At 35.6% G+C, this 20,339-nt stretch overlaps 1 protein-coding gene across 2 annotated transcripts in view; it reads left to right on the top strand.

Annotated features, from left to right (window-relative positions):
* The window catches only part of PDE3B (phosphodiesterase 3B), a 170,208-nt gene that overhangs the window by 111,875 nt on the left and 37,994 nt on the right, over positions 1 to 20,339 (top strand). For both annotated transcript variants that reach the window (XM_057750047.1, XM_057750045.1), the window contains exons 5-7: positions 6,432 to 6,538; positions 14,540 to 14,741; positions 15,310 to 15,386. In XM_057750047.1, coding sequence (XP_057606030.1) covers positions 6,432 to 6,538; positions 14,540 to 14,741; positions 15,310 to 15,386 — 386 coding nt within the window. The remainder of the gene's footprint in view (positions 1 to 6,431; positions 6,539 to 14,539; positions 14,742 to 15,309; positions 15,387 to 20,339) is intronic.

Genomic DNA, 20,339 nt, shown 5'->3' with positions numbered 1-20,339 from the left:
TAAACGAACACTGGAAGTATTTTAGTATAGGATGGCATGGTTTGTAACATGGCCTGATAGAGAAACTGATTCTTAAAAAGAAGGTAATCTGCCCTCTCCCCCAAAATAGGCAAGTTGGGTACAAAGCATGCTGGAGTCTTAAGAACATGAATCAGGGAGGCAGTTTAAGGAAACAAGGATCAATTTAGGATGCAGTACTGGGACAACCTGATAGAGGCCATGTTAGGGGCAATCACCAGTCCACTGCATAGTTAGTATTCAGAGGTTACTCAGCTGTTTCTGACTTGTGAAGGGAGCATCCCCCAGGGTTCACCCCAGATGTTACCTCAGATGTGAGATGTAAGGTAGGACTCTTTCAATCCCTGTTCCTGCTGGGGAACTAAGACTACTAATATATTGTATATTCTGTTGAGAATTTACGTGAAACAAAACAGTGCTAATCCTACAAAGGAAAGGGTCAGTAACTACAACCAAGTGAGGCTGGGAGATTGCAGGAGCTGAGATCTTCTGAATGTGTATATATATCCATTTACTCTGATAACAAAGGATTCAATACTTCGCCTTTTAAAGGCAAGGAAAGATATTGATCTCTTGTGTGAGTTATAAGCTTCTATTTAGTCAGTTATCTAACTATGTTAATAAAATTGGAATCAGTGTAAATTTCTTGTTAAACCACTCCTTTAGGATTGAGTGTGTGTTGTGTTGATACTTTAACTTGGTCTGTGTACTTACACATTTGAAACAGTAGGTGGCAGTGTTGGATCAGAACTATTTATCTGTTAAACTATATTAACATTTTATATATGAAATATGATTAGATAACTGTAATTTTCCAGATTCTTCTGTGGTTTATTAATTTGAATCTTCTACAATACATTCAAGTAGATGAACTCCATTTTTATAAAAGAAAAATTGAGTGAAATGCTTTATAAAATAGGAATGGATTCAAGTATGAAGAGAACATTACAGGAAAATCAGCTTTGGTCCAAAGCTTGCCCAGAGCCTAAACATGACAATGTTTTTCATTGCCGTTGTTGGGGGTTTTTTTGTTTTTTTTTAACGGAAGCAGGATATGACGAAGTAAATGACGTTAGGAACTGAAAATACGACAGGTGTTTCTTAACCCTGGGAAACAACATCTTGAGAATATTTTGAGTTTAAGAAAGAATGGTGAAAATGATTCTGTTTTTTCAACTTTCCATCACACTGATGTAACAGCAACGCATTTAAAATTAAAGAAAGATTTGATACACTGAGTTAAGGTTATTTTCATCCTCCTACCGCACACAATTGATAATAAAATAGAAACATAGTCCAAGGAAAACTCTATGAACATATCTCAGAGTTAAAGGTAAATTTAGGCAGATTCAATATATTTATGTAATACTCATTAAAACAAAATCATATGCCTCAAAAGATTTAGAAATTTGAAGAATACACATTGTATTTGGTGGTATTATGAAACATCTACTTTAAAGAGATGAGGCTAGAAGTAATCTTTCTAGTGTGCAGAAGCTGGAGCTTCTCAGTAATAAATTTCTAAGTATACCTTGAACATAGGGTAAAGGGGAATATACAAAGCATTTACACCACTCTTTTGAAATTCAAGTCTCTAGATCAGTGCTGCCCAATAGAAATTTCTGTGATGATGGTAATATTTTATAGCTGTAAGTGCAATTTGGTAGTCCCTAGCTACATGTGGCTATTGATAGCTTGAAATGTGTCCAGTATGACTAAGAAACAATTTAAATTTGATTTAACTAATTAAAATACAAAGAGTCATACGCAACTATAATATAGACCTAAATGGCAACCATATTAGACAGCATAGCTGTGTGGTGACATTTTGTTTAGGAACATTTAAGCTTTAGTAGCACAAAACTAATAGACTTGTAACTCTGGAATCATGAGGCATCACTTTGAATGTATTACAGTGCTCCAGAACAGACATCATATTTCCTAGTTGTGATGTGAATGCAGCTCTGGAATCTGATCATAGCTTCTCTGACTGTGACTTTAAATGACCCTATGATTTCAACATGATTTAAATATTGACCCTCTTGCTCCCTGAAACTATGTCTGAAACCAAATTTCTCATCCTTCCAGCTGCTTTTCCCCGTTACTATTATTATGTCCTCATTTCCTGCCACTGTTGCAACTCTCTAGTTTTGTGGTTGCTTACAAAATTGATTTACCTAGAAAACTTGGTGTTATCTTTATATCCCGTTATCTGACTCTACAGATAACAAGTGTTGTCTATCTCTGAACATCTTTTCCTCTCTATTCCTTTTTTTTCCTTTATCACTTTGTCTACACTATTTCATGCTTTCACTATTCCTTATGTGGGCTATTGAATTATCCTTCCATTTCTAATATCCTTCACCACCCAATCCATTCCACTAGAAATCTTCCTTAAGTGAAACTTTGATTATATAGTTTTTTCTAATCATTAAGTTTTTGGACATTTATCAGTGCTTGCAGAGTAGAGCCCAAATTCCTAGCCTGAGATTTGAAATTCTGTTACTCCCTCATGACAAAGTTGCACCCTTGGAAAAATTAAGCAAACAGAGATGAGCAGTCTTGCAAAGAATAAGAGTAGAGAAATGATTTGGAAAGCTCGCTACATGAAAATAACAGGCATGTGACTTGTGTTAGACTCTTCCTTGAAGTTTTCTCATAATTTTGTTGTTAGTTTCACTCCCTTTGAAAATTAATCTGAATTATATTTTTCAGCTGCCTCATTTGTATAAAGTGTAATATAGGACTTAAGTTTGCTTTTCTTTATGCTTTGCCTGGAGAAAAAAGTGAAGTATTATAAACCTTATGATAGGTATGATAAGAGGACTCCAAAGAAGGAAGACCACAGGGAAGAAGAGTTAGTCCTACTTGAACAGTCACTGTATCACCTACTTTTAATTAAGAGTTTACCACTGTTCATCTCTTAGAGGACTTGAGATCTTAATTAAGAAGGCCATGAAAAAAAAAAAAAAAAAAGGCCATGACTTCACAACACCAAAATACCTCTCCAATATCACCTTTATTTATCTGAAACTCCAGTCAAGCTGCACTGTTTGATATTCCCTCTGTTGGTGCACATCTGTGCCCCTTTTTAGTCATTCACTCTACCTAGAGTAGACCCTCTCACCTCTACTTCTAACCGTCTTTAAAGATTGCGCTCAGATGTCACGGCTTACGGATAACACCCTGACATCCCCCTTCCTTGAGAAGTAATCTGTTTCACCTCTGAATCTCCTTAACACCTTTTCTTTGCTCTTTTACAGCAGTTTTCATTTTCTACCTTGTGTTAGTCATTATGACCCTTCTGAGACCTGCTTGACTACTGTGAAGAGTTTGGGATTACATTAAAATGGGTCTGGGAAGATAAACAGCTGCTTAACAAGTATCCTGCAGGGGTACGGTGTCCGTATGATAGTTGACACTGCCTTCTTCTTAAGTTTCAGACCTAGGATGAAGTTTTACTGGTCAGGAAATTCCGGGAAGAGTTGAATAATGCTTTTCTGGGTTAGCTGACAATTGAATTACCCAAGTACAGTGTTAGTACCTAGGGTTAAAAGAAGACTAAACCGCTATCCATGGAATGACTGCTGGGAACCAGACCCTGCCTGTGGATAAACAGCACATATTCAGAGCTCACAGCTCATTTCTTTTGAACAGACTTTCCCTGGGGAAATATAGGCAAATTGTGTACCAAGACTCTGAGGGCTGTCAACTGTGGGTACTCCTACACTAAAGAGGGTTGCCTTTAACCTATTCTGATTCATCGTTCATCGCCGTAAGTGCTTTGTAATTAAATCTAATAACTTGTTGCCTGGCAATAGTATGTCCCCTAAATAATGTACTTGGGAACCAGCTTCTCAATTATGTGTCTCATAATTTATTAGAGATTTATACCAATGCCTGGACCCTGTTTGAACTGCACAGATTCAAGAGGGCTAATGGTGTCATCCCACTCAGTTCTTAAGATAATGGCCCTGCAGATCTGGCCATTGTACAGCCAACAAGTTTTTACAGCTACCTAAAATAATAATAAATGAGGTGATACAAACTTTGTCAAGATAATTTGCATTGACTGTCTTAGAAATCAACTCTTAAATATGGCTTAACTCTGTGACCATAACATTTGACATCTCTTGTAATGCTTGCGCATTTGGATTTGAAGACTGATTCACAAGTCTGACTTTAATCACCTTCCTGCCAACTATTAATAATCACTGGGACTCCTAGCTTATCTTGCCCTCTGCTTTCTTCAGTATTGTTTTATGTAATCTCATTGGGGTATATATTTATCTGGTTCTAGGCAAGGAATAAATGAGATGATTCTGCAACTGAGCTGAAAACCTGTAATATGACCTCTCAATTCTAAACACCTGTTTTGATTATTAGAGGGCCCCCTGGATTAAGGTGGAAGACTGTGGAGCAGTGCTTCAGGTCTCTTTTCTGAAGGAGAAACCCTATCTTTAAGTTTTGAATATTAATCAGGAAAGTAGATGTTGGTATAGTACACAGAGTGTTCTATTTGAATATTGCCCTGGGTGGTACTGTTAGTCTTCTTCCCTGTCTCTCCCACTCTGTATGTAGGCAATGCATATTAAAATACAAAGAATGATTGAGCATTGGTAGGGAGATGAGTTTATTGAGTGGTATTATTTACATATTGCCTCTCTTTGTAACATTGCCAACAAATTATTATTACTATTAGCTTGAGCAAAAAATATTATAGAATCTAAAGGCTAGATGTTATCTTAAGTCCTTTATTCTAAATCTCTAATTTCACAGATGGAAAAACACACACAAAGATAGTATCAGAATTGTCTTGTAGAAAGAGCATACCCTTTAGGGTCAGAAAAATTTAGAGTCAGAGAAATTTGAAATTGAATTTTAGCTCTGCCACTGTGAATTTTAGCTGTGTGGATTTGGGGACAATACTAAGCCTCTTGAAGCCTCAGCCTTCTTATCTAACGATAGAGTTGTTCAGATGACTGAAAGAGATGAAGTATGTAAGCCACCTAAAACAGTGGATGATACATAATACTCAACATAGTGCTGTTACTATTATAATTTTTATTCATTAAAACCTCTACTAAGTGGTTGCCACCTGGTTTTACATACCTCCTCTTTGTAATACAGAATTTTTTATTTTTGCTCTCATCGGGATATAAAACAAACTAGATTTCTAGAAAAAGGCCCAAGAAGAGCCTCAAAGCAGGAGTGAGTTAAAGAGTCCATTAATTCAAAACTGGGCAGCAGAAAAGTGAGAATAGGAACCTAAAGAGAGGACCATTCGTTTAATCCACAGATATCTGTTGGACACCTTTACCAGGCCCTGTGCATGTAGGTGTGTCTTACGGTCCCTAAAGGAATTCACGGTTAGTGAGGGATAAGAAACCATTATCAGTGAAACTGTAATGCAGTATGGATAAATATTATAATAGAGACATGAACAAAAACCTCTAAGGTCACAGAAAAATAGATCTTCCTTGAGTTAAGGGGGTGTGTAAGTACAAAAAAGATGAAGGAGTTGGGGAAAAGCTTATTGAGAAAGAACTCAGGCTATACAAACAATATAAGGAGTAAAAAACAGAGAATCTAGATTTGTTCTTGATCCTGTGACAGGGTGCCCATATCAGGAGCTGACTAGCAGAAGACAGGCTAGGGTACCTACAGAGGCGCTATATGTATGGCACTGGGCCAAAAGCTGTAAAATATATAGTCTTAAAATGTTTTTTATGTGTCAGTTGGTGTACTGTAATTGCTCACCTATATTTAATCTCTTCATAAAACCCCTGAAACCTACAATAAACATTTCAGTTACAGGATATGACTGAATGGGTTAATGGGTAGTCAGTATCTGTGAAGAAAGGGAGTGGAAGATGGTGAAAACCTGTGTGTTTTAGGCCAATGGTTCTCAGTGAGGCTCCTGGGCCACCTAAGCACTTGTCAGAAATGCCAGTCCTCTGAGCCTATCCCAGACCTATTGAACCAGAAATCTTGGGGGTGGGACTAGCAATCTGTGTTGTAAGAAGCCCTCCAGGTGATATTGATAACCTGCTTGATGCCAGGGTTCAGCAAATTACAGCCTGTGGACAAAATGTGGCCCATACCTGTTTTTATCAATAAAATTATATTGAAACAGAGCCATACTCATTTGTTTATCATTGTTTACGGCTGTTTTTATATTGCAGTGGCAGAGTCGAGTAATTGCAGAGACCTTATGGCCTGCAAAGCCCAAAGTATTTACTACTTGGTTCTTCAGAGAAAAAGTTTGCTGATTTCTGCTTTACTCTTTAGGTGCTAGATAGGTGTCTACACTAAATGTTATAAGCAGATAGTTGCTAATTGAATTGAAGACCATAAGGAAAAGGAATTTCTCATGTTTTTAAAAACCTTAACCTGTTATTTTTCCCTTTTAGTCAAGGATGCTACCTAAATGGGCCTTTTAGTTCAAATCTACTGACAATCCCGAAGCAAAGGTCATCTTCTGTATCGATAACTCACCATGTAGGTCTGAGAAGAGCTGGTAAGAAATCATTCTTCGTGATTTAAATATGGAGGTCTCAAAGTGTATATATGGTAGTGCAAACCTTGTCATTACCTATTCATAGCTAATTTCAAATACTATTTCATGTGTTGTAAGTTAACATGACTAAGCAGATTGGGTAGGCTGTTAGTTGACAGTTTGCTCACTCATTTGTTAACTTTTGAACACATACTATGTATCAGGCAAAAATTTTGTTAGGCACTAGCAATTCAGGGATAAAATATAGAACTATTTAACCTGAGTAGCTGCAGACAGAGAACAAGGGAAACCCTCAGGAAAGGGCATTCTTTTGTATCATGGTAATTGTGGAGGGGGAAAAGAAATCTTAATATGAGAGTAGGAAAAAGCCCTGAATATATCCTGTATCTTAATAAGTCATCCTAATAGAATTTTTATCTGTCTGTCTATGGGTGGGGCAGCAGGGAGGGGTGAGGTGGGGAGGGGAGCGGTGAATTGATATAACATTATATTAGTTTTAGGTGTACAACAAAATGATTTGACATTTGTATATATTGTGAAATGATCACCATAATAAGTCTAGTTAACATCTGTCACCACACAGTTACAAAATTTTTTTTCTTGTGATGAGAACTTTTAAGATCTGTTCTCTTAGCAGCTTTCAAATATGCAATACAGTATTATTAACTCTAGTCACCAAAGACAATAGGAGTGGCATATTTAAAGTATTGCAAAACAAAACTTGCCAACCTGGAATTCTTTATCCAGTGAAAAAAGCTTTTAAAAATTAAGGTGAAGTAACATTTTTTTTATACAAATAAAAGCTGGTAGAATTTGTTGCTAATAGACTTGTACTACTAAGATTTAACATAGGAAGTTCCTTAGGTAGGAGTAAAGTGATCCAGACTGAAGCATGGATCTGCAGGAATGAATGAAAAGCAGTGGTAAGCCTCAGCATGTAGGTGCGTAAGGGAATATGGATCATTAAAAACAGTGACTCCCTTGTGGCTTGCATAATGTATAAAGAAGTCAAGTATATGGTAACAGTGGCACAAAGTGTGGGAAAGGAGTAAACTAAACTTACAATGTACTGGCAATGATTGAAAAGTACTAAAAAGTTCTAACTTAAAAGAAACTAATACTGCACACTGTAATAACCAGGGTAAGAATTAAAAGAATAAAAGAAAAAGAAGTAAAAAGCTAATATGAGGTAAAATGGCATGATTTTAAAAAAAGAAACTTGAATAATCTAAAATAATCCAAGAGAAGAGAAAATAAGAAAAAAAAACAGAATAACTAAAAAAGAAAATAGCAAGATGGTGGATTAAACAAACCATATTAAATATACACCTTGTGTGTGTGGCTGGTGGGGCAGGGGCGCCAGGGTTCTGACCAGAGTTGTTGAGTACAGTTTTCAACAAAAAATTGAAAATTGAAAATACACTCCAGTTAATAGATACAGACTGTCAGAGAATTAACACTGAGAGAATTAACAATCCAAGATTCAAGTACATGCTTTCCACAAAAGGCACACTAAATATAAGGACACAGGTCTGATCTCATAGGTATAAAACACACAAACCACAAATTAATTAATTAAAATAAAATACACAAACCAAAAATTAACAGAATAAAGGGAGAGAAAGACAAATCTATATTCATTTTGGAGATTTTAAGTCACCACTCTCATTATCTAGTAGAATAAGTAAACCAAAATGTTAGTAATAGATACATAGAAGATTAGGACAACATGATTTATTTAACTGACTTGACCTGACTATAAAATACTACACTCAGACATTATAGGATACATATTTTTTCCAAGGGCACACACAAGATTGATCAAAACAGACCATTTGCTGAGCCATAAAACAGGGTCTCAATAAGTTTCAGAGGATTAAAATCAGATAGAGATCGACTTCCCAAATGGCAGAGAGAGGATATTAGTAAACTTGCTCTCCTGCTAAAACAACAAAAACAGGGGCAAAAAAACTAAACTTAACCACTTCACATAAACAAAAGCCAGAGAACAAACTAGAAGTCACCTATACAAGAGAAACTAACTACTGAACCTTGGTGAGACAGTGGGTTCTGTGACAGTTTAATTGGGGGGAGTTCCCAAACTCTCTCTCTCCCCAGCTCACCGGTACTACATTTAAAAGCCACTAGCTTTGCAGCCATTAGAGTCTGACCTCTTTAGAAACTGCATTAAAAGCAACAACCTGAGGGTACAGTAAACGTTTTGTCCAAGCTCCCTGGAAAACCTCTCTATTCCCCGGGTGTTGTGGATGTTTCATTTGACTCAGAGCTCAGCTCTCCAAAAACACAAACAAAAAAACCCCACACCCTATGCCAGGCAACATTGCGAGTGCGTAAGGCTATGATTTCAACTGGGGCAAACAAAAGCCGATTGGGAATTTCAAAGGAAATCCTGGACACTACATGACCATGGGAAAGTGGAAAGCTCTGGCAACAAAAGAGGATAGTTTTTCTTAACAAATGGAGCCAGAACAATTGGGTATCCAAGAAAAGAATTTGGATGCTTACCCAACCACATATACTAGGCTGAGCACATGTGCAGGGCTGTGCACATGCACAGGAAAGATCTGGAAAAGAAGGCGGCCCTGGTCACGCCACCTGTAGCTGACCTTGAGGTCCTACACAAGCAGGAAGTAAAAGCTAAAGCTGTCTTGTAAACTGCCTGGAAGTTTGAAGTTGTATCTTTTCAAACAGATTCTCATCTACAGATGACATACAGGCAAGACATTTAAAGTAATCTTCTGTCTCATCTAAATTATACTGACCCAAGAATGATTTCTAAGAAGTCAAGCATAAATCAAGGAGGAAAGGGGGAAAAAAAGGCAGCAGAGAACTCAGTGGCTACAAACCTCAGAGAAAACAAAATTTACATAATGAGTCCAGAAAATCACTCAATGAATAATCAGAAACAAAAAAACGAACAAACACCAAACTAGCAACATAAACCTTGAGGGTGGGAGAGATCTGGTACTAGAATTGTTACAATATATCATCTAAAATGTCCAGTTTTCAACAAAAAATTATGAAGCGTGCAAAGAAACCAGAAACTTTTTTCCGTGTAGACAATGAAAAACAGCCAACAAAATTTCCCTGAGGGGCTTGGATTTGGGATTTAGCAATGACTTTATATCTGCTACCATAAATATGTTTAAAGAACTTGAGGAAACCGTATCTGAAGTAAGGAGAGTCTCACCACAGAAAGACTATAAAGAACTAGAAATTATAAAATTATAAAATAATTATTTTAATTTAAATAATTATAAAATAATTACCACATCTACTCAATATTGGGTTGGAGGTTCTATCCAGGGAAGTTTAGGTAAGAACAGGTACAGGAAAACCTTGGTTTGCAAGCATAATTCATTCTGGAAACATGCTTGTAAGCCAAAGCACTTGTATATCAGACAGAATTTCCCCATAAGAAATAATGGAAACTCAGATGATTTGTTCCACAACCCAAAAATATTCATATAAAAATGATTACAATACAGTAATATAATACAAAATAATAAAGAAAATACAAAATATAAAGAAAAATAAACAAATTAACCTGCACTTACTTTTTAAAACCTGCGTGGCTGATATGAGGGAGACGAGAGAGGAGGGTTATTGTGTAGGACGACTTTCACTATCACTAATGGAATCACTGCTGTTTATTGGCTCAATGGAATCTTTTTCTTTTCAATGCAACTTTAACAAGGAACCTATCCAATGACACTTGCTTTTGCCTCCTTTTGAGGATTTCGCAGAAATGTGACACTGCATTTGTTGTTAAACAGATTCATCGCTCGCACTGCTACAGCCTTATTTGAGTGGTGTTTTTCTACAAAATTTTGTACTGTTTCCCACATTTTACATATCTCCCTCATCTCATTTGAAGTGAGGGATTCCTCCACCCTTTTTCTCCTCCTCCTCTGCAGACGAGATCTCCTCCATAACCTCTTGCTGTTGCTCGCGGTCCAGATCCATCAGTTCATCGGTGGTCAGCTCCACTGGTTCAGTTGTGATCATGTGACATTTGGCGTCACGTACTACCTGTATTGCAAGACATCGCTCGTTTATCAAGTTAAAATTTATTAGAAATGTTTGCTTGTCTTGTGAAACACTCGCAGAACAAGTTACTTACAATCCAAGGTTTTAATGTAAAAGACAACATAATCATATATTTACAAATCCTAAGAAATTCATTAAAACCTATTTCAACCAATAAACAAGTTCATCAGTGTGGCAGGATACAAGATCTGTATGCAATAATCAATTGTATTTCTATATACTAGCAATGAACAATTCAAAACTGAAATTAAGAAAATAATTTCATTTACAGTTAGCATCAAAAAGAATGAAATACTTTGGAATAAATTTAACAAAATAGTGCAAGACTTGTACACTGAAAACTGTAAAACATTGCTGAAATTAAAGAAGACCCAAATATGTGTGGGGGTTTTTTTTTTGTTTTTGTGTTTTTTGACTGTGCTGTGCGGCATGTGAGATCTTAGTTCCCCGTCCAGGGATCCAACAGTGCTCACTGCACTGGGAGCACAGAGTCTTAACTACTGGACCACCAGGGAAGTCCTAGGAAAACCCAAATAAATGAGAACATATCCCATGCTCATAGATCAGAAGACTTAATATTGTTAAGATGGCAATACTCCTCAAATTGTCCTAAGTTTAGTACAAATCAAAATCTGAGCTGGCTCCATTGTAGAAATTTGAGAAGCTGATCCTAAAATTAATATAGAAATTCGAGGGACCCAGAGGAGCTAAAACAATCTTTAATAAAAAAGAAGAAAAACATTGGGGGACTCAGACTTCTAAATTTTAAAACTTACTACCAAGCTGTGGTAATCAAGACAGTGCACTGGCATAAGGATATTCCAACTCAGTGGTATAGAACGAAGAGACCAGAAATAAACTCTTACATAGTCAGTTGATTTTCAGTGAGGGTACCAAGGTAATTCAGTGGGGAAGGAATGGTGTTTTTAACAAATGATGTTGTGACAACTGGGTAGCTATACAAATGAAAAAGAATGAATTTGGAGCCATACCTGTCATCATACTAAAAAATTAACTCACAGTGCTCATGGACTCAAATGTAAGAGTAAAACCATAAAACTTGTAGAAGAAAACAGAGGAGAAAATCTTTGTGAGTTTGGATTTTCTTAAAACACCAAAAGTACAGTCCATAAATGAAAAAAATTGATAATAGGAATTCATTAAAATTATATCATTTGCATGTACTTCAGCAGACGCCTAAAGAGAGTGAAAAGACAATCCACAGGATGGGAGAAAACATTTGCAAATTATAATTTGACAATGGACTTGTATTCAGAATAGACAAAGATATATTAAAACTAAACACATGAATGACCTCACTAAAAAACTGGTAAATGAGTTGAATATGTTTCTCCAAATAAGATATAAAAATAGCCCTAAGCAAATGAAAAGATAGATACTCAACATAATTAGTCATCAGGGAAATGCAAATCAATACCACAATGAACCATGACTTTACACCCACTATGATGTCTATAATTCTAAAGACAGTATAACAAGTGTTGGAAAAATGTTCAGAAGTAGGAACACTCATACATCTGTAGCATTTTACTTTCACCCGTGGGAAAGTAAAATGCTACAGCTACTTTGGAAGACAATTTGGCAGTTCAGTACTTGAATAGAGAAATAAAATTGTGCTATATTCACACATACAATTTTGTATGTCATTCAAAATGAATGAACATGTGAAATATCTTTTTAAAATGTTGAGTAAAGTAAGCAAGGCATAAAATCATTTATGCTGATTCAATTTACAAAGTTCAAAGAAAGGGCAAAACTAATCTAAATTGTTAAGAGATACATATGTGGTATAAATATCAAGAGAGGCAAGAAAAACATAAAAGTCAAAGTAGTGCTTTCCTTTAATGAGAGGGAGGAGAATTAGATATTGGACATAGGTTTCTGATCTCTGGCCATGTTTTATGTTGTAGCTTAAGTGGCGAGCATTCCTGTTACAACTTTTCTGTATGTGTGTTGTATTTCACAATTTAAAAGGTTTATAATAAAAATGATGAATCTGTATTGTAGGAAGTATTTTCTAACGGTTGCTACATTTTTCTTTACCATTTTGTCTTTTCTTTGAAGCTTTTCTATGTTACATCAGATTTCTACCCCAAAATTAGTCTATCCTTTATTCTTCTCAGCCTGTTTGTCAGGGTTTTGGACACTCACTAGTATAATTAGAGAAAAGAATGCTGAAAATTGAGACTTTAGTTTCCAGTTAGTAACTAACTCTTATTATTTTGACAAGCAAGATACTTCCCCTCTCTAGTCTTCAGTTTCCTCTTCTGAAGCATTAAAGTGTTTGACCAGATTATTTATAAAATCTTTTTCAGCCCTAACATTGTATGAAATTATAGGAGCCTCTAAACAAATCAGTTTGATAGAACAGCAGTGTCAGCCCTGCACATGTAAAATGAAAATACTACTTAATTCACAGGGTTATTATAAAGATTAAATAAAATAATACATTGTATTTATCACGGTTTTCCAAAGAAAGAGAACTAATAGGATGTTTGTGTGTGTGTGTATTTACCTACTACATATAAGGGTGAGTCAAAAATTATCCGCATTCCAGTTATACTAAAAATTCTGTAAATTCTGCAGCCACAGTGTGCGGATAATTTTTGACTACTGTGTACGTACATACATACATACATACATATGGGGGGATTGATTGATTGGGATTGGCTCACCAGATTGTGAGGGCTGCCAGATCCAAAATTTTCAGTGCAGGCAGCCAGGCTGGAAATTCTAGCAGGAGTCAATGTTGCAGTCTTGACTCCAAAGGCAGCCTGGAGGCAAAATTCCTTCCTCTTTGAAAGACCTCAGTTGTTTCCCTTAAGGCCTTCAACAAATTGGATGAGGCCAGCCCACATTATAAAGGGCAATCTGCTTTATTCAGTCTACATATTTCAGTGTTAATCACATCTGAAAAATACCTTCACAGAAACATCTAGACTGGAATTTGATCAAACAACTGGGCATAATATCCTAGACAAGTTGACATATAAAGTTAACCATCACACATATCTGTAACTATGTCTGAAAATACCATAATACCTTAATAACTGTTATTTGCTTTCTGCTCTGACTCACCCTTTACTTGTATCTTTATTTCGAAATAAAGTTTTAAATCCGCCTACACCTCTCCAGATATACCCTTAGTTCAAGACACCCAGCAAAGGCTCTTGAGTAAAGCAATAGGATTAGGGATATATTTCTGAAGCACTCTTTTTTTCCCCCTTATTTTAACACTTAGCACTTGTTTGTATTTTCCACTAGACTTTAGATTTGTTGAGTTGTAAGGATGGCATCTTTTTCTCCATTGTGAAACCCATCACATTTTCCAGTGGAAAATAGTCTCTCAAATACTTGTTGATTGAATGAATGAGCAGGAAAGATGTGGATTTTTTTAAGGGATCTGATGTTTGTGTTCATATAATTTTATCATATGCTCAGCCTGCTCAGTGCTATTAAGAACTTTGGTTCTTCGATAAAAATGAGTTTTATTGTATTGAAAAATATTCAATAAAATTTGGTGACGATGCTTTTGTTCATGTGGATAATCAAGCTGGTAGGGACACAAATGTGAAAGATAAAGACCAGTACGAATCAGGAAAATTTATGCCACACACTATGTACATTTTAATTATACTTTTAGTATTTACCTACTGTGTGCCGTCCTGCCACAGGGTGTTTATTCCACAGTCATTGATGATGACACATATGGTCTGTATTCTGCCTGAATTCATAGAGTGTCTTGAAGATAGCTCCATATAGGAATCTAGTTTATCGTTTTATTATAAGTACTTTGCTTTAAAGAAGGAAAATGCTCTTTATAAATACCCAAACACACAATAAACACATATACATACATATCAATACATACATACATACATATCTCTTTCTTCTCTCACAAATTTTTAGGTGCTTCACCCAGCGTGAATTCTCCCAGTCATGGACCAGTATCTGCTGGCTCTCCAACTAACCGATCGCCTATGGAATTTCCTGACACTGCTGATTTTCTTACTAAGCCAAGTGTTATTCTACACAGATCTCTGAGCAGTGCACCCCACTCACCAGATTTTTATCAGCAACTTAAAAATTCTGATAGCAATTTATGTAACAGGTAAGTTTCCCAAGTGTTTATTATCTGTTTAAAAATATAGGTTATTTTAATAAAGTATTACTGGTTTTCTAGCTCTGTATTATAACTAGATGATTAATGAATACTACATCCTCTTCCTCTAGTATTTATTCTAAACAGTTTTTTTTTCATTTCAGTGCTATTATTCATTTCCCAGCTAAATGAGCTCCATCTGAAGTGAAATATAGTAGTATTTTATTCATCACAAGATATCAGTAAATGTATGAGAATTATTTTATGGTGTACTAATTTAGTACCTATTTATAGTACCCAGTTCATATGGTGTTCGTTCTCATTTCTGCTTTGATGGTAATAAGTATTTACCTCAGATCTGAGTGTTACTTTCAAAATATGTTATTTCCTTCATGGGGACACAGATGCTTTCTAGGATAAAGCCTATTAAGTTTATAGAGAGATTGGAATATTAGGATATTTTGCAGTTGGGAATCTTGCAGTTAAAAAATAAGCAGATTTTCTGATTGTATTTAGGTAAAAAAAAAATGTTGCCTCATTTATCATATGTACATATTTATCTGTTTTATTTTATAAGCTGTGGGCATCAAATATTGAAATATGCATCAGCATCTGGACCAGAGTCTGGCACAGACTACCACAGGGAAAAGTCAGGTGAGACTGCAAAAGTCATGTATGTTTAAATTTAAGACAATTTCTTACATTGTTTTTTTAATGGATAAATTAATGAGTTTAGCTTTAGTTTATCCATCTTTTTTTTTTTTTTAATTATTTTTTTTTTGGGGGGGTACACCAGGTTCAATCAACTGTTTTTATACACATATCCCCATATTCCCTCCCTTCCTTGACGCCCCCCCCTCGAGTCCCCCCCACCCTCCCTGCCCCAGTCCTCTAAGGCATCTTCCATCCTCGAGTTGGACTCCCTTTGTTATACAACAACTTCCCACTGACTATTTTACAGTTGGTAGTATATATATGTCTGTGCTACTCTCTCGCTTCTTCTCAGTTTCCCCTTCACCCCCCGCCCCCTCCCATACCTCGAGTTCTCCTAGTTTATCCATCTTTAAAATGAAAATTATAATTTTTATTTACTTCACAGAGGAGTTATTAGCAAATTATAAATAATAGATGGTGAAAGTATTTTGAAGAGTAAAAATGTGCTGTACAAATGAATATAGTCTTATGTTACAGCCAGGGTTCATAAATAGTGAAATTAATTATATTAACATCGAAATTTAAATTGCATCATCTTGGCTCAAAAGGATTTGTGTCCATTTTTAAATAATTACACAAAGGAGTTGTTTTAAAACTTAATTATGTCATTCTGAAACATACCCTCCAACAAGAAATACTGTCAGTGATAAAATTATGGTTAAATCATTGATGACTCAAGCGTCCAGTAATAGTTAACTGGGTAACACCGACCATCACATCCCTTGAAGGTAGCTAGAAAAGTTACAAGTTATTAACAACAACAAAAAACTCTGCTTGAAGCTATCCAAGAAGTAATAGGCTCCTCAGAATTTCTCGTATACGACCTGGAGGAGGATAGCAGTCCAAGAAAGTGAGTCTTAAGTCTGGGGCTACCAAAAGGTGTTTGCGGCTTCCAGAGGGGCTAGTAACTGAGGGAGTGAGCAGTCCCTTTTGGTAGCCTCACAGGACTAGGGAGACAGAGACTGGAGCTGAAGGCTTGCTGTGCTAGGAATAACTTGATAAATTCTGCGGTACTACATCCTAAGAATAAAGGTAAACCAGAAACAGATAGGCAGGGGTTATAGGTGCCTATCAATCCCTTCACATACTTTAACATTCACCCTTTTTTTATAGTGTACAATTTAATAGTTTGGGGAATTTTAAAGGACTGAAAAACAAGAAAGAAGGCCAATCCTTCACAAACTTCCAAAACATAGGAAGGCAAACTTCCCAACTCATTCTATGAAAAAGACCAGTATGACTCTGATACCATAACCAGACAGAGGGATCACAAGAAAAGAAAACTATAGACCAACATTTCCAATATCCTTAACAAAATACTAGCACACTGAATCTAGCAACAGATAAAACCAATTGGTATTTATGCCAGGAATGCAAGGTGGTTTAGCATTTGAAAATTAATCAATGTAATACACCCCATTAAAGAGGGAAAAAAGCATATTTGATAATCTAAATAGATGCAGAAAAAGCTTTTGACAAAATCCAACACTCTTTCATGATGAAAACACTCAAACCAGTAATATCAAAGAATTTCTTCAACCAATCTTTGAAACAAATGCAAAGCTAACATTATCCTTACTGGAAAAAGACTGATGCTTTCCCCCTAATATGAAGAATAAAAGAAGGATTTTTACTTTCAGCACTGCTATTCACTATTATATTGGAGGTTCTAGCCAGGAAAATTTCTAGATAAAAAAATAAAGGTATCTGAGTGGAAATAAAGAAATAAAACTGTCCTTATTCACAGATCATTTGTAGAAAATTCCAAAGAATACACACATACACGATTATTAGAACCAGTAAACAAGTTTAGCGAAGTCACAAGGTCAGTGTACAAAAACAATTGTATTTCTATATACCAGAAATGAACCATCATAAATTGAAATTACAAAAAGTTTTCCATTCACAATAGTATCAAAAAGAATAAAGTTAGAATAAATTTAACAAAAACAGCAGATTTATAAACTGAAAACTATAAAACATTGTTGAGAAAAATTAAACTCTAAATAAATTGAGAGGCATTGCATAGCAAACAGATTGGAAAACTCAGTACTGTCAACAGGGCTTTTTTTCCAAATTGATCTGTAAATTTATTGCAATTCTGATCAAATTCCAGTAGGCTTTTTTTGGTAGAAATTGACAAATTGGTGTTAAAATTTACATGGAAATACAAATGAACTAAAATAGCCAAACAATTTGGAAAAATAAATGTGGAGGACTGAGACTACCTGATTTCAAAACTTATTTCCACTTCAGAAGATACCAATAAGAAAATCAAAGACAAACCACAGATTGGGAGAAAAATATTTGCAAGTTATACATCAAAGGTCTGATTATATCTGTGATATATAACTCTTACAACTCAATAGTAAGTCAGCCAACTCAGAACATGGGCAGAAGATTTTAGATATTTTGGTGAAAGACTTTTGGTGAAGGATATGAAGGATATAAGTGAATGGGTAGTAAACACATGAAAAAATGATTAACATCATTAGTCATTAGGGAAATGCACATTAATACTACAATGAGATACCAGTAAACTTAAACTAGAATAGCTGTAATCAAAAAGACACACAATACTAAGTGTTGGCAGGGATGCAAAGAAATTGGAACTTGTGCATTGCGGATGGGAGTGTAAAATGGTAAACCCACTTTGGAAAACATTTTAACAGTTTCTTTAAAAGTTAGACAGAGTCTTCCCTAGTGGTCCAGTGGTTAAGACTGCACATTTGCACAGCACGGGGTGCAGGTTCCATCCCTGGTTGGGGAACTAAGATCCCTCATGCTGTGGGGCAGGGCCAAAAACAAAACAAAACAAAAACAAACAAAAAAAGTTAGACATAAATTTACCATATTACCTAGCAGTAACACGGATAAGAATTTACTCAAGAGAAAACTTATGAGCACTCAAAGACAGGATTATTAATGCTTATGACATTATTATTCATCATAGTGCTAAACTGGAAAAGATCCAAATGTCCATCAACCTGTAAATGAATAAATATCATGTGGTATAATCCATACAATGGGATTCTGTTTAACAAAAAAAGAACAAACTGCTGATATGTGCTATTACGTGGATAAACTTCAAAACATTATTCTAACTGAAAAAAAGCAAACAAAAAAAATTATATTGTTTTATTCTATTTTTATGAAAATCTAGAAAAGGGAAATTTATAGAGACAGTAATCAGAACAGCAGTTGCCTGGGGTGAAAATAAAGATTAACTGTAAATAGGCATGAAGGTACCTTTTGAGGTGATCAGAATGTTCTAAAACTAGATTGTCAGGCATAAAGAACAGACTTGTGGTTGCAAGAGGGAGGGGGGTGGGGGAGAGTTGGAGTGGGAGGTCAGGGTTAGCAGATGCAAAGTATTATATATAGAATGGATAAACAACAAGGTCCCACTGTACAGCACAGATACCATATTCAATATCCTCTTATAAACCATAATGGAAAAGAATATTAAAGAACAATGTAGGACTTCCCTGACAGTTCAGTGGTTAAGACTCCACACTTCCACTGCAGGGGGCACAGGTTTGATCCCGGTCAGGGAACTAAGATACTGCATGCTGTGTACTGTGGCCAAAAAATAATTTTAAAAAGTAATGTATATATTTGTATAACTGAATCGCTTTGCTGTACAGCAGAAATTAACACATTGTAAATCAACTGTACTTCAATTAAAAAAAAATGGCAGACTTTTTTGAATCTAAAGACCAAAGCAATCAGGTGTTTTGAAGATAATGATGATAATATAAACAAAAATTCTGGGCTCCGCACCCCCCCCCCCCAAAAAAAAACCCAAAACCAAAAAATCTAGATTGTCGCGAATATTGCAGAACTCTGTTTACTAAAATTATTGAATTGTACATTTACAATGAGTGGGTTTTATGGCATGTAATTATACTCAATAAAGCTTTTTAAAAACCACAACAAATTATTAATTCTCACAGTTCTTTGCATTGACTGATTTCAGCTGGGTGATTCTCACTTGAGGGCTTCATGTGATTGCTGCAGTCAGATATTGCCAATGGTGACAGTCATTCCAAAGGATTGATTGGACTGAATTTCCACGATGTCTCATGTGTCTCTTGGTTGTTGACCAGTCCATCTAAATATGACCTCTCTGGTCTTCTTCCAGCATTTTGGCTGGAGGCCCAAAGAGGAGACTGCAGAAGCTGCCAGTCCAGTTAATGGCTCAACCCAGACCAGACAAAGTTGTCACTTCTGTTATATTTTGTTAATCAGAGCAGTCATGTGGCCGGTCTAGATTCCAAGGGGTTGGGAAATAAATGCTCTCCTGATGGAGTGATAAGAATACATTTCAGAAGAATGCATGTGGGATAAGAGGTAGTGTTGTGGACATCTTTGGAAAAGAAATTGCTACATTTATTTCATCTGTTTTTATTATTATCTCTAAGATATAGTTATTAGGAATTTAGATCATTAAAAAGTAAATCGTACTTCAAATGTCAACAATTTTTGGATTGATGGCTATTTTAGAATATAATTATAGTTAGTGCCTTAACTTACCAAGAACAGTTCAATAGTCTAAATTTTTAATTTTTCTTAACATAGGTGTGTTCATTTGGAAACATTTGAAAAGTAATATTTTCCAAAGGGTAATACTTCCTGATCATGATCGGTCAATGATTTTTTAGTATATTCAGTGTGTTAGGTTCAGATTTGACTCACATTTATTGATCACCTATTATGTGTAAAATCTAGTAAAATAGGTGTTATTATCCACATTCTACAGGGGAAAAGGCTTGCCATTATTAAGTACAAAAATCAGGATTTAAACCTAGTTCTTCTGAAGGAACATATATATATGTATAACTGAGTCACTTTGCCTTACAGCAGAGGTTGACACAACATTGTAAATCAACT

This window comes from Hippopotamus amphibius, chromosome 9 (assembly GCF_030028045.1).
Source record: "Hippopotamus amphibius kiboko isolate mHipAmp2 chromosome 9, mHipAmp2.hap2, whole genome shotgun sequence".
NCBI lineage: Eukaryota > Metazoa > Chordata > Mammalia > Artiodactyla > Hippopotamidae > Hippopotamus > Hippopotamus amphibius.
Note: the sequence above shows the minus strand (reverse complement) of the source record. Positions and strands in the feature narration are given on the sequence as shown.